We start from the raw sequence: 14,754 nt of genomic DNA, 5'->3' as shown, positions 1-14,754 counted from the left end.
AGAAACTATCCAGTAAGTAAAGTGACTAAGGATATGTTTTAGTGGTGGACATGGAAGGCCTCTGAGCTGATGACACTGGAGCAAACATCTGAATTTAGAAAGAATAATTGAGTGAAAAGCCTTCACATGCTGAAGATTTAACACATAGATAACTGGCTAGACTACAGTGAGCAAGAACAAAATTAGGTCAAATAATGAACGCACATAGACCAAAATTTAGAATTCTAACTATGATGGGAAAACCAGTGGAGTTTAGGGAACCAGGAAGTGACAAATCTGACTTGCCCACAAAAATCACTGCAGGATGAGGAGCAGCAGCAGAGCAAGCCATTATAAGCTACTGTAGTTACCCTGCTCTAAGCTGGTAGCAGTGGTGGTCAGAAATGTTAGAGGATTCAGGATATATTTTCAAGTTATTTGATTTGGTTAAGGACTAGTATTTACCCTAAGCAAATGGATGAATACAGGTTAATGAGATTGATTTGTAACACTCAAGATGGGAGTTTGGGACCTAGAAATATTTAGAAGTGACTAAAATACTGACTGTATTCAAAGTCCTGGGATTAGAGATCACCTAGGGAAGAATGTAGTTAGAGATCAGTATCACGACTGAAGTCTGGATTACCCAAGTAAAGGATACTGGGCACTAAGTGAGACAGGAAATACGTAGGATCCACTCATTAGTGCCCTCCATTTTGTTGTAATCATTTCTCACATGGGATACTCCCATGACATCTCTTGCCCCAGTTTATTCTCAAAACTGCATTGTGTATTCTCTAAATGACAATTTTGTTAGGTGACCCACTATCTTTACCCCACTACTGGTCCCATACACACACAGCTTAGAAACCTTACATTTTCCAACTGTTCTGGAGACAAAACATGGAACAGTACTATCAAGCCACCTGTTAATACCCTTTACCTGTTTTCCAGCTTCCAACTCTACTAAAACCAATACTCTTACCTGAGCAGACAGCTTAGTCACGGAGATTGTACCTTTGGACATGCTCCTCTCTCCACTTCTCTACCTAATTACTCCTCATCCTTCAAGTCTTAGTTCAATTATCCCTTTCAACGAAGTCTTTCCCAATCATTTTGACTAGGTCATAACTTATCAGTCATGGTCTTTATAGCTGTCATCAGTTATGTTGCTCCATCATAGCATTTGCTAGTTTTGTGTCACAACATTATCTCTGAACAGACTGCTCAGTGAAAGCAGGAATCACAGTGATTCTGTCACCACTGAATGCTTAGCGCTTACCATTATGCTTGGCAAAGGACACCCAAACTTGCCAAATGAAGCCTGAGTTCACTGGACTAATAAGGTGTCTCCCTAATGTAAAGACCATACTTAAAGCAGCACTTACAAATAAGAATACAACACTATACCAGATGGTCTTTTCCCTGCCTACATTCCATGAGCTCCTGACTGAAAGAAGATGGTGGTAGTCTCTGCTCCTGAGAAGACCAGGCTACCAGAAGTTTTTCCTCTGCTTTTAAGGTTTTTCCTCTCCTAAGTAGCACTTCAGAGCTTTGCTGGATACTACACACAACTAATGCAGACTTCACTCAAGGACAGTAATGAATCAGACTTTAATATTTAATCTATGTAATTTAAGACATTCACTATTCTTTTCCAGTATTTTTATAGAACTCAGAATGGGGAAAGGTATAAAGATAAGCCTTAACAATTTACTTTCATTTTCCTGATGGTTTTCCCTCCCCACTGACTCTATAGAAGGGATAAGCTTAAGGGCAATACTGATTCTTTGAATATTATTTATAGTCAAAGTGCTTAGTAAGTACTCAAGTAGGATAAGGATCCAGAACTTATTAAGATGATATGAAAAAAGGTTTGAACTCAGTGCTTACCTGTATCTCAATCCCCTAATTAGATATATTAATGAAAATAAAAGAACAGCACATATTTCCTAAGACACTTAGGAGGCTGATGACTCAACTGCCTTCTACACTTTATGAACTGGCTGTCAACAGAGCATTTCAGTTATTGAGCCTTCTGAAAATAAACATATTCTCATGCCTCCTATAAGTGGAAAAGTCTCCCACATAACAGAGTTGCATATATAGGAGACAAAAGAACTATAGAAGCTAACTGATTAAAAAGTGTTTCAAAGGATATTTGTTTTAATAGCAAGATACAGTGATTGTAAAAACTCTTCCATATTCGGTAGGGATATTAGGATCTAGAAATAAAACTGCTCTAACCAAGGTCATCAACATTCTACCTTAAAGCTTTAAAATAGAAGTCTCGTTATCCACATGAGATGATTGATATTGTGCATTTACAAAAGTACTTTATATGTGGAGTCTTACTATACCAAGAAGCTACAGTGACACATGTGACAGTCATTTTCTTGCAACTCTGCTAAAATATGCATTTGACCAAACAAAAGGCCTTCTGCAGGTAGGACAAGTATTCACATATTATACAGAACACTTAGTACCAAGACTCAGATCTTAACGGGACTTTTTAAAAAGTTCTCTGCCTCATAACAAGGCACCTCCTTTAAAAAATATAGTCTGAATTGAGACATAAAAGCTTTACATTTAGACTGTGATGATAGAATGCCAAAAAAATATTATAGTATTTCAGAAAGAACAAACGACTCTTTTAAAAACATACATAGAAATAATGAAACTACTAACACCTTTACACATTCACAACATCTACACTAATGCATAGACGTTTGAAACCTAGAAAGCATTTCTCCCCCATCCCATCTCTGAACTTATTCAGAGAGATCACTGTATAAAGAACTTACTTACTTCAATTTTAAATGTCATGTAATTATTTTCTACACAGATAGCAAATTTAGTTTTGTATATAGAAGGATTGTAAGCATACACATCTAGGGATTACCCAGTAAACCATGAATATTTTAATCTATTCCCCATGAAATACAGCTAACATATGGTTGTGGTACATCCCAGGCAGATGTCATTTAAAGCACACAACGGGAGGTGCTAGCAAAAGAAATACTCATATGTAAAAGTAAACGTATAACCCTTCCAATATGATGTACCACAACCACACATGAGAAAAGTCAGGAATTATTTTATTTTAAAATAAACATTGAAAATACCCCCCCTTCCCCACCACCCTACAAAAAAACTTCTGAATGTGGAATGTTCAACAGCCTATCCATTTTAGGTTACAAAACCAGCAAAAACTCCAGTTGTCTAACAATGAATGTTTTGAGAATCATTTTTGTGTTTTGTTTTTTTCTTTAGTGGCTGAGCACCTACTGGAAAAATTCCTTAACTAAAGGCTAATAAAACAAAATTCAATTTCTGCACAGAAAATACCATTAACTTAGTATTAGTAGCCTTTGCTGAAAAGATGGGATTAATTCTCCATGAAGTCAAAGTGGGATATGACAAGCAGCATTAAGTTCATAGGCACAAAGAACTAGTGCTCAAACTGCTAGCACAAATTCCAACAGTACATAAATTACTAAACTGTCATCTCCATCAAACTTGTGACTCTCCCTATGCATCTAAGTGAAGGAATCGCCACTTTGAATATAAATGCCTCCATGAGAAGATATAACTCAGTTAGGGTTAGACAAAAGATAAAATGCAAGTACTACAGAAATAGCTGCTGGAGAGAACCATTAAGATCTGAAACGCTAACAATGCATGGGGCGAACCACATATGCTGCTAGCTGTTGAACACCAGTGTTTCAAGATACAACTTTTATAAACATGTTTTATTTGTTTTGCTTATACCATCAGAACTGAAACTACTGTCTGTCATTTCCCTAAAATAGGGAAATCAATCTAAAACACATACTGGTGCTTTTCAAAAGATAGCAATTTAAAAGGGTGGTAGCAGCAGGCATTTCATATCTTTTTCTTTTAAAAACCTTCAGGCTGCAGGAAAAACATGTGACCAAGAGTGTTATGATTATCCATTAGATATTCTCATCAGTACCTGTACCAATTTAGGAGACAATACAGCAAGATCCGAGGATTAGTGACAGACAATGTACGTTATAAGGAATGATATATAGTACCAATCCTTATAAAAGTCATTGTCGAAGAAAATGTTAAGTGTTCAAAAAGTATCTAAATATTTCACATTTAGTACAGAAGCGGCCATCCAGATTACATCCCATATTTGTTGCATATTTTTCAAAAAGTGCCAATCAAAGCCCAATTTTGCATTTTGGCTTTGTCTTATACAGTATCAGCTGTTAAAAAGCAATTTACATGTGTTTTTAACCAGTCGTTTGGCCAAGAATGAAGAGTGCTGTGTCAGAGCTGGTAGCCAGCCTTGTATTAAGGGCCCATGCATAGTTTGGTATGCATCTAAACGTTCAGTGCTCCAATTTAACTGGAAAAGCTGTGAAATGCAGTTGTTCTGCCAAACCACACTCCTTCCTTCTTCAAGGGAAATATTTTAGTTTTGTCAATTACCAGTGAATAACTCTAGGGCTGACTTGCCGATTTTATCCAATGTCAAAAGTCAGTCTTGCTTTTTCCAAGCCACTTCAAATAACTATGGAGATATCACCCCGTAAAGTGTATTATGTTTTACTCCTAAGCAAGGGTGAGGAATCTGAGTATCATGTGCAAGGCTCAAGATGACGCTTAGGACAGAACATGCAGAATAAAAATAGTTTCCTTCCATATCCAGGTAATATAAAGCTGACAATTGTAGTCCTGTCTTTATGGGATGAAAACAGTCCCTTTACAATAAGTTTCCTGAAAGGGAGAACAAATAGATAATAACTCTTCTGGTAACATATTATGGTACACTGGCCAGTGTGTTTTTGGCGTTTAAACATAATCCTGTGAATCAGATTAATTCACTTGCTGAGTGTTCATTTGCGGCATCCCTCTGTTGGGTCTTGGGGGCCCTCCACGACCTAGAAGACAAAAATGGCATTTGGTTTTTCTTTCAAATATTATTTGTTTTGCCTTCAAGCAGATTTTTCATCTGAAGTCAAGAAGCATGTGGGCAGCTTGTCATCACATTATTAGGTTTAAGAGGTCAATTCTTCAGTGTTCACCTGTCCTGGAAGTTGTCATGCGCAAATTTGCTCATGTTCTCTAGCTAAAAGAAGAGTAGAGCTAATGGAGTATTCCACCAGTACTCATACATTCATTCATTCAACAAGTATTTATTGAGTGCCTACTATGTGCCAGGCACTGTCATCAGGCGTTGGAAATAGATACAGCAGTGAAGACAGACAAGGTACCTGCTCTCATGGAGCTTACATTCTAGTATACACTCTAGCTTACATTTCAGTAGTAAGGAACATCATACTATCAAAATTAATAAAAGCACCAGAATGAAAAACAGACCTTGTTACCTAAACTGTTAAAAAGAAACTACATAACAATCAAAATTGTATAATGACTTGTAACAGATAACTTTTTACATGCTGTTAAAACAGATTTTTAGCTACCAGTCAACTCAACTTTCATAGAATATGCTACAAGGTGAGAAAGAACATAACCCACATTCACATGCAAATATCCTTTGATACTTCAAGTCAATAATTCCCAAGTGATCCATTAATTTAAAAATAAAATGCACCTTTTTGCTGGCCAGTTTCTACTAGCATTGAAATCAAAGCACTCTGTAATTCCTCCTTAATATACATTTTATACATGTTATGGCCAATACCTAGAGGAAACCTATTCAATTTAACTTCCCTTAAATCAGAGAACCATTTAGAACTTCAGATTATATGAAATGCTACCTCTAATTGTTATACAGGCTGACTTCCTGCCCAAATAGGAAGCAGTTCTCCTACAGTAATAGACAAAACCAGAAACTCTTTAAACCTGTAATTTTAAATACAGTTCAGTACGTTAGTTAGGATTTTGGATGTTTTACGTAAAAGTCAGAACTAATTCGACATTTGTATCACTATTAGTGACCCAAAGGCATTGAAATTTCAATTAGTCCTATAACTTCTAAATGGTTCTCTAAATGTAACTATGGCTTATCTGGCCATTAAAGTGTTTCTGACCCTAAAATATAATATGCATGTTCAAAAATGAAAGAGGAATAATAAATTTATATAAATGTTCAATCTCATTCCAAAAATGTCTTACAAAAATGTTTCAGTAAGTACTTCCTAAAAACATTTAGCAGGTTTTAGGACCTGAAAAATAATTTGCAGTTGGAAAAACACTTTTTCTGAGGAGAAGAAATTTTCTAGTTTTCAAGACAATTTATATAGTAACAGGGAAAGTCATTCAAAAAATTAAATTTGGGTTCAAGATAAGTTTTAGAAACAGAGCATTTCATTTAATCCCTAGCAACAAGTCTGGTAATGATAAATGTATTCCTAACATGTAACCTACATGCAGACTATGGAACAGCTCTTCCAAGGCCAGAACAGAAGCTCCACTTAGGAGCTAGGATCACCACCACAAAATATTACCTCGTGGGGCTCCCCGTGGTCCACTCTGCCCAGAGCCTCGCTTGAAATTCTGCTGATATCCATCCTAGAAGACAAGCTAGTTAGTACTGAACAAAAGGTAATTTTTTAAAATGCTTTCTCATCTATCTATTCTTAGTGCCTAACACAGAACACAAAATTTGTCCTTATTCTTTTTAGACATTTCAATATATCATAGCTACAAGTTATTCTGTAATTTACTTTTTATTCTCAAAAACATTCAATGAGATGTCTCTGCTCTTAAAATCATTTTTTCTCCTACACAAATTAATTTTTATTTAGGTGTAATTAACATACAGTATTTACATTAGTTTCAGGTGTACAATATAAAGACTCAAAAATTCTATACATCTCTCAGTGCTCAAGACAAGTGTACTCTTAAGTCTTTTATCGGTTTCATCCATCCCCCCATCCATCTCCCCTCTGACAACTACCAAATTTGTTCTCTATTTGAGAGGCTCATCTTTTTATCTCTTTTTTTGTTTCTTTCTTAAATTCCACATATGAATGAAATCACGGTATTTGTCTTTCTCGGACATTTTTCATTTAGCATTATACTCTGTAGGTCCATCCATGTTGTTATAAATAGCAAGATTTCATTCTTTTTTGGGGGCAGAATAATATTCCATTGAGTATATATACATCTTTATCCATCTATTGATGGAAACTTGGGTTGCTTTCACATCTTGGTTATTATATTATGTATAGGTATTGTTTATATCCTAAGTAGTGCTGCAATTAACAGAGGGGTGCGTGTATCTTTTTGAATTAGCGTTTTCATTTTCTTTAGCTAAATACACAGTGGAATTACTAGATCATATGATAATTCTGTTTTTAGTTTTTTAAGGAACCTCCATACTGTTTTCATAGTGGCTGCACCAATTTGTATTCCCACCAACAGGGCGTGAAATCATTCCGATTTTAACAGACTCTAAAAAACGAATACCTATACTGAGTGCTAGGAAAAGCAAAAAGTCATCATTTTCCATAATAAAGTACCTTGTACAAAGGTGCAAAATAGCCTCAAATTCCTTAGTTACCTAAGTCCAAACAACCCCATCAGTCTATTTCATTGGTTTACTTAGGTCAGGTATTATTTTAAAGCACCTTCTACCTACCCGTTGATAGCCAGAGTAGTCCCGGGGAGCACTGAACTGGGACTGTGTGTAACCACTGTTTGGAGTATTAGAGAATGAAGGACGGTATCCATCATATCCTCCTGAAATTTAGGACAAGAAAACAATTTTCTTATCTATTCAAGGAACTTCTACTTTCTTACTAATAAGGGAAGAACTGAAAAATTGTAAGCCATGCCAGTTATTCAAATTAATTTCTAATTTCCCATCCTGATCCAATCTGTTCCTAAATTTTTGAGTGTTAATTTCCTTAGAAGAGAACATTTTCACCCATCCATGCACACACACACCCCACATACCGAAAAACAAAAACAAAAACAAAAAACAAAAAAACCCATAAAGTCTGATAATGGAAAGCAATTATCCCCTTGGAGACATGGAAGACATGGATTTTACATATACAAAAACACTCATTACCAATGTTGTCAATTTAACTACCTATAATATACTAAAAATGTTTGAATTGTACATAAAAGGTTAATGCAAAGAGATACATCTTTTTCCCAAAAACTATATAACATGTTTCTATTTTACAAATCAAAAAGGAACATGAACTTGCTACTTTTTTTTCTTTACCTCTGAATCCATTGGCAGGGCCCCTGTATCCATTCATTAAGCCTCTAGCACCACGGGAACCACCACGAGACACACCACGACTGTTGTAATAGGGCTGACTGCTACGTGGAAATCCAGTGTTCTGCTGGGGAGGCTGCTGGTGGTTACCAGTCACTTGATGGGGCTGGTCCTGGGAACCATGGTAAGTGCCAACCACTATGATAAAAAGAAAAAATTTATACACACACACACAGCTCATTACAATTTTTCTTTCACATTTTCTGCATTCAAAAGTGTCTTATACCTTCTCAAATTATCTTCAAATAAATTTTCATACTTACAAGGAAAATTACACATTAGGTCCCTATTTTTCTCCAGCCCATATATTAAGCAATTATCCAACAAGAGTTCCAAACCCTTGGAAGCACACAATGTGTGAGAGCACAAAATTCTGTCCTCCCAAATGGAATGAAAACCTGTTATACATCTTCTGAGAGGCATCTGCCTATGAGCACAAAGACTCACAATAATTCCAAAGATCTTACATACTAAAACAGTACAATTACCACTGTGTATCATTTATTTTTTTTTTCACTATAAAGCTTAGTAGTAGAAGCTTTCTTATTTTAAATTTCCCTTGATACTTAATGAAACATACAAAACCACGCTCTCCAATAGCTAAACAACCATCTGGTAGAATATTCAGTCAATTATGAAGGTAAAGCAGAAATCTTCAACTTATACCTCCTTTAATGCCTGATTCCATTTCAAGTACTTTTAAAATACAACCAATTTAGAAGACCGTTAAATAGTACTCACACTGGCACTCAACCTGATGAGGTAAAGAAAAGATTCTAGACGGTTCACACTACCTTGCACACCCCCTTCTTCCACAATGGGGAGAAGTCTAGAATCTAGAAATCTTCAAAAATTAAGTCCAGAGGTACCTTCTGGGCATTAAGCAATGTTCATAATTCACCGGGGAGAAAAGACAGGATACGAACAGTACCTTTGGGAGGGGAGGAAGGTGTAGACTGGAGAAGGTCCACTACCCAGGAACAAAAACAGCCAGCCCAAATCTCTCACGTTTAGGCAGAGAGAAAAGGTGGTATAACTCTTTAAAAACCTGACCGGATATATTTTATGGCCTCAGGAAACCCCAAATACATTCATCAATTTTTAAAATGCTATTTTGCAATGAAAATGCCAAAGTATACCTAGGAGAAGGGTTGTCATGGCTCCTATTTGAACTATCCAATTAATGGACTAATTACACTATTCACTGTGATCTTTCTACACAGACGCCTTTCACTACATTCCTCAAATTTAAAATTACAGGCAAATATCACGATTACAGATAAACATTTTCTATCTAAAAAGATTCATTCATACACATGTAGAGAGTGGTCAAAGGAAGTGAATTTTCAACTCACTTTTTATCAGTAAGAATTTTATTAGTCTTGGTCAAATTTCACTGCAAGAAAACTCATAGCAATAAATAAAACTCATACAATTAAAATGTGGTCTTTATTTTAAAATACCAGAATTCCTTAAAAAACAACAAAAACCCCAGAATTTCTTTTTTTTTTAAAATCATTTTTTTAAAAAACATTTTATTTATTTTTGAGAGCAAGAGACAGAGCACAAGTGGGGCAGGGGCATAGAGAGAGACGGAGATACAGAATCTGAAGCAGGCTCCAGGCTCTGAGCTGTCAGCACAGAGCCCAATGTGGGGCTCGAACTCACAGACTGTGAGATCATGACCTAAGCTGAAGTTGGACGCTTAACCAACTGAGCCACCCAGGCACCCCAAAAACCCCAAAATTTCTATTGAAGTGTTTGTACAGCATAAACTGGAAGTCCATAAATAGCCAGATTCTGCCATATCGTTTTTTCGTGCTGTTCCTAACTAGATACTACAGATGTACTGGGGGCCTACAGACATTGTGCTGACATGCTTATGAGTACATGGCAGTAATTAAAGGAGCCTGAACATAAAGCCCAACTATATCATTCAGAAGCTGAACAAAAATAGCATAATGGATAAATATCTATCAGATTACAGGCTGATTCAAACTTCCTACTAATTAGTGGATGCTGAATACTATAGGGATATGTAAGAATTCAGTACTGAAAACCCCATAATGTTCATCAAAGTCTATCAAGAAATTAGACAATTAGAATATTTCATAGTTCTTTCAGTCAGTCTGGTAAAACTAAACTATTAACTCCTATGATTTTAGCAAGGTTTGCTAGTTTGTTGTGGGATCCCAATTAAACAACTGAGGATCTAAATAACCAAAGACCTGGGACGCCTGGGTGGCTTAGTCGGTTAAGTGTCCGACTTTCGCTTAGGTCATGATCTCGCGGTTCGTGGGTTCGAGCCCCGCGTCGGGCTCTGTGCTGACTGCCAGCTCAGAGCCTGGAGCCTGTTTCAGAGTCTGTGACTCCCTCTCTCTCTGACCCTCCCCTGCTCACACTGTCTCTCTCTCCTAGAAATAAATAAAACATTAAAAAAAACCAAAGACCTAAGCAGGTATTTAATATGTCTTACAAAGTTAAGCAATCTAAGATATCTCTATCTACATTATTATGACAGATGTGGTCAACTTAAAGCCAACAGCCAACTTATGTATAACGTTACATGCCAACAAGAATTTTCTTTCAACCTAGTTCTACCAAATGCAGCCACCACAAGGTTTTTGCATGTTTTACTCTGATTATAATTAGCACACTGACAACCAACCCAACTCCTTACTGCTTCTTAACTTTGTATAACTAACTTACTACCTACCAGGTATCCTGCTAGTTGGCTTCAATTAATTAGCAATTAAAAGTAAAGTTGATCATAATCCAAAATAACAAGGTCTACTAAAATCATGGAATGAAAGAGGGATATTATGAAAGCTTACTGACCAAAGGAAAATGGGTATAAGGCCTCCAAAGAAAAGTGCACGTAATTCACATACAATAAATATGGACTTGATTTAATTCAGGATCTGCAACAAAAAATCCATAAAGTCTACTACTAAAACAAAAACTCCTGGACACTGCCACTTTAACGTGTAAGCCCTCCTAACACTGTCAGTAATGGTGTTGGAAAGCACACAGCCAAGGAAGGGACCCCGGTTTTCCTACCTGTTTGAAGCTGTTCTTGCTGAAGGTCCGTTTGTTCTACTTGGTGAGGCTGACTAGAAAAGCTCTGGTTATAACTGGCCTGGTACTGATTCTGCTGTTTCAAAGTTTCTGGTTCATTAACAGGAGGAACTGGGGCATTCATATTGAACACCTGTAAGTAAATAAATGATTACTTCATCCTCTTAAAGATGCTAATAATTTCCTTTTTAACATAGCAGACCTCAATACTGGTTTTACTGAAAAATGTAAGTACATTACGGAAGTCTCAAACACACACATATATTCCCCCCATATACATATTTATATTTATATAAATACACATACACCATACAGCACTTAAAAGAAAGCATAAGTGGAGATCAAAATCTAAAAAGACAAAAATCAGCAGTCTTTGAAATGTTATTGTAAATAAGAAATCTTTTTTAAGAGATGCAAACCACTGATACAATGTTACTTATAGAAATTAATTCTATGAACTTTGAGTTGAATTTTTTATTTAGATTTTTTTACTGACATTTTAACCAAAAGTTAATATTTTAATTAACCTTATAAACTTTCCCATGAGCACTGATTTAACTGTATCCCATTAATTACAGTATTCTCATCATCATTTTCTAGAAATTCTACAATTTAGAGATGCTTACTGAAAAACCAGGATGAAGTATCATAATAGGTGAAATTCACTATGAGAAACTGCAAGTAAACTGAAAGATTAAACAAATACGGGAAAATGTAGACTATTGTTAAATCTCAGTAATGATTTATACATGACACCATAGTCTACTTTTCTTTTTTTTTTTTTTTTTTTTTTTTTTTTAATAGTTTATTGTCAAATTAGTTTCCACATAACACCCAGTGCCCATCCCCCCCTCCCCCCACATCCATCAGTCCTCAGTTTTTGTCAGCATTCAAAAGTCTCTCATGGTTTGCCTCTCTCCCTTTCCCCCACCATTTCCGCCCTTCTTCTCCCCCTTGTTCCTCCGTCAAGTTCCTCCCAATCCTCCTATACGTGCAAACATATGATATTTGTCCTTCTCTGCCTGACTTATTTCGCTCAGCATAACACCCTCAAGGTCCATCCATGTTGCTACACATGGCCAGATTTCATTGTTTCTCATTGCCATGTAGTATTCCATGGTATAGATAAACCACATCTTCTTGATCCATTCATCTGTTGATGGACACTTAGGCTCTTTCCATGTTTTAGCTATTGTGGAGAGTGCTGCTATGAACATTGGGGTACATGTGCTCCTATGCATCAGCATTTCTGTATCCCTTGGGTAAATTCCTAGCAGTGCTATTGCTGGGTCATAGGGGAGTTCTATTGTTAGTTTCCTGAGGAACCTCCACACTGTTTTCCAGAGGGGCTGTACCAGTTTACATTCCCACCAACAGTGTAGGAGGGTGCCCGTTTCTCCACATCCTCGCCAGCATCTAGAGTTCTCTGATTTGCTCATTTTAGCCACTCTGACTGGCGTGAGGTGGTATCTCAGTGTGGTTTTGATTTGTATTTCCCTGATGAGGAGGGATGCTGAACATCGTTTCATGTGTCTGTTGGCCATCTGGATGTCCTCTTTGGAGAAGTGTCTGTTCATATCTTCTGCCCATTTCTTCACTGGGTTGTTTGTGTTTCGGGCGTGTAGTTTGATGAGTTCCTTATATACATAGTCTACTTTTCTGCATGTTTACTTTTGTTAATCAAATCAAAAGGATGAAACTACAAAACAGGAAAATATGAGAGCACATAACTCCCAAGACTCACATTTATATCTGGGAGAGGGAAAAATCAGAGTTTATCAATTAAATATACTCTATAGTTGGGTAGAGGCACACTCAAGCACAAAGTTAAATGAAGACCTTTTCGTTGGAGACTCTGGCATGATGATAGTACACACTAGTACACACTAACATTTAATGTTAGTTTAATTAATTTACATACCGTTTGCATGGACTGGAATGGAGCTGCGTTTACATTGATTCCACTGCTATGTAACGGTTTGCTCGTCCCAGCCTGGAACACCTGAGGCTGAGAAGCAGCCGGAAGGGATGATGATGCTGTAGTCTGGTCTGTATTTAAAGAGATTGTTGCCTAAACACAAAGTGAATAGATGCACTTTAGTGGTAAAATAAATTTAGCCAAGTCTACTATCCAAGTCTTAGTATGTTAAGAAATTCAACTGGGAGGTCTGGGTGGCTCAGTCAGTTAAGCATCTAACTCCTGATTTCAGCTCATGATCTCACAGTTCCTGAGTTCGAGCCCCACGTTGGGGTCTGTGCTGACAGCATGGAGCCTGCTTGGGATTCTCTCTCCCTCTCTCTCTTCCCATCCCCCATTCATGTTTTCTCTCTCAAAATAAGTAAACTTAAAAAAAAATTAACTATTTTATAACAGCAAAATACTGTATTGCATGCTTTAGATATAAAGAATCACAATATTTACAGTAATTTACCTCTGCCCAATTCATGAGTAAGTGCCTCATCAAGTTTATGTTACCTAGTAACAGAAACTTGCCTGAATCTGGTCAATCGGTTCCTTTTGTGGTCGTTGCTCTGTAGCATGAGAAGGCTGGTACAAGGGTTGAGATGCTGTATACCCCTCACTTGTGGATGATACCAAAGGAACCTACACAGAAATAAAGCAATCAAAGCTGCTTTCTGTTATAAACCAACTCTAATACAGACAGGGCTAAGAAGTAGACAGATACACCTGTTAAGTAAACTATAAAACCTAACGACTGCAAAAATACATCCAAGTCCAGTTATGAAGTCCCCTACAAATGCGTCTAAATGGCAACACCTACACTAAATTTTAGAATTATGAAATTTAAAATGTGTCTTCTCAAATTCTACTCAGTTCAAAATTTAAAATGCATCTTTCTTATTATCATAAACACAAGATTTAACCAAAAAAAATTTTACATCAGTAATACAAAGGTAAATGTAAACATGAAAATAAAGGTAGACAGCTACCCATGCCAGATTTGTACAATGTTAAAATTTATACCTGACCTCATTAAGCTAATTAAAGAAAGAGATCCAAGAACTGAGTAAAAACAAATGTGCAACAATATTTCTATCATTCCTACCTGTGTAGCTTCTGGTTGTACAGGAACTTGATTAGGCTGAGCAAGTCTAGATTCAGAATGAACTGCAAAATTGACCAAAATTGGTGATCATGAAAATCAGTAAGAAAGTATAGGCAGGATTTTAGCTTTCAAGTAAGCATCTGGTTCCCTGGTAGTCATTATTAGTCAAACTCTCACAACTGCTTTCACTTCTAGAAGGCATAACCCTGATATGTTTTCTAACTCTTGGTAGAGATATTACAGAGATAGGAGCCCCCTTCACTTTGGAGAAATCCTAACTACCAAATTAACTGTATTAAACATGCTTTTATTCAGCAACTCCTTTTACAAAACTGAAGACTTAATAAATATGTTATTTTACATAGTTCCAACTTTTGTGCCCTTAATGACATGTTCGGG

General features: G+C 36.5%; 1 protein-coding gene across 1 annotated transcript in view; it reads right to left on the bottom strand.

The window, feature by feature from the left end:
• Positions 1–2,114: 2,114 nt before the first annotated feature.
• Positions 2,115–14,754, bottom strand: part of CAPRIN1 (cell cycle associated protein 1) — a 39,603-nt gene continuing 26,963 nt past the window's right edge. The window contains exons 12-19 of the mRNA XM_077777475.1: positions 14,356–14,417; positions 13,782–13,892; positions 13,209–13,358; positions 11,270–11,420; positions 8,153–8,347; positions 7,559–7,659; positions 6,423–6,486; positions 2,115–4,892 (exon numbers count right to left, since the gene is read on the bottom strand). Coding sequence (XP_077633601.1) covers positions 4,828–4,892; positions 6,423–6,486; positions 7,559–7,659; positions 8,153–8,347; positions 11,270–11,420; positions 13,209–13,358; positions 13,782–13,892; positions 14,356–14,417 — 899 coding nt within the window. The 3' untranslated portion in view covers positions 2,115–4,827. The remainder of the gene's footprint in view (positions 4,893–6,422; positions 6,487–7,558; positions 7,660–8,152; positions 8,348–11,269; positions 11,421–13,208; positions 13,359–13,781; positions 13,893–14,355; positions 14,418–14,754) is intronic.

Source organism: Crocuta crocuta, unplaced genomic scaffold, assembly GCF_008692635.1.
Source record: "Crocuta crocuta isolate KB4526 unplaced genomic scaffold, BGI_CrCroc_1.0 scaffold384, whole genome shotgun sequence".
Lineage (NCBI taxonomy): Eukaryota > Metazoa > Chordata > Mammalia > Carnivora > Hyaenidae > Crocuta > Crocuta crocuta.
The sequence above is the reverse complement of the archived record's forward strand: the minus strand, read 5'-3'. Positions and strand labels throughout refer to the sequence as shown.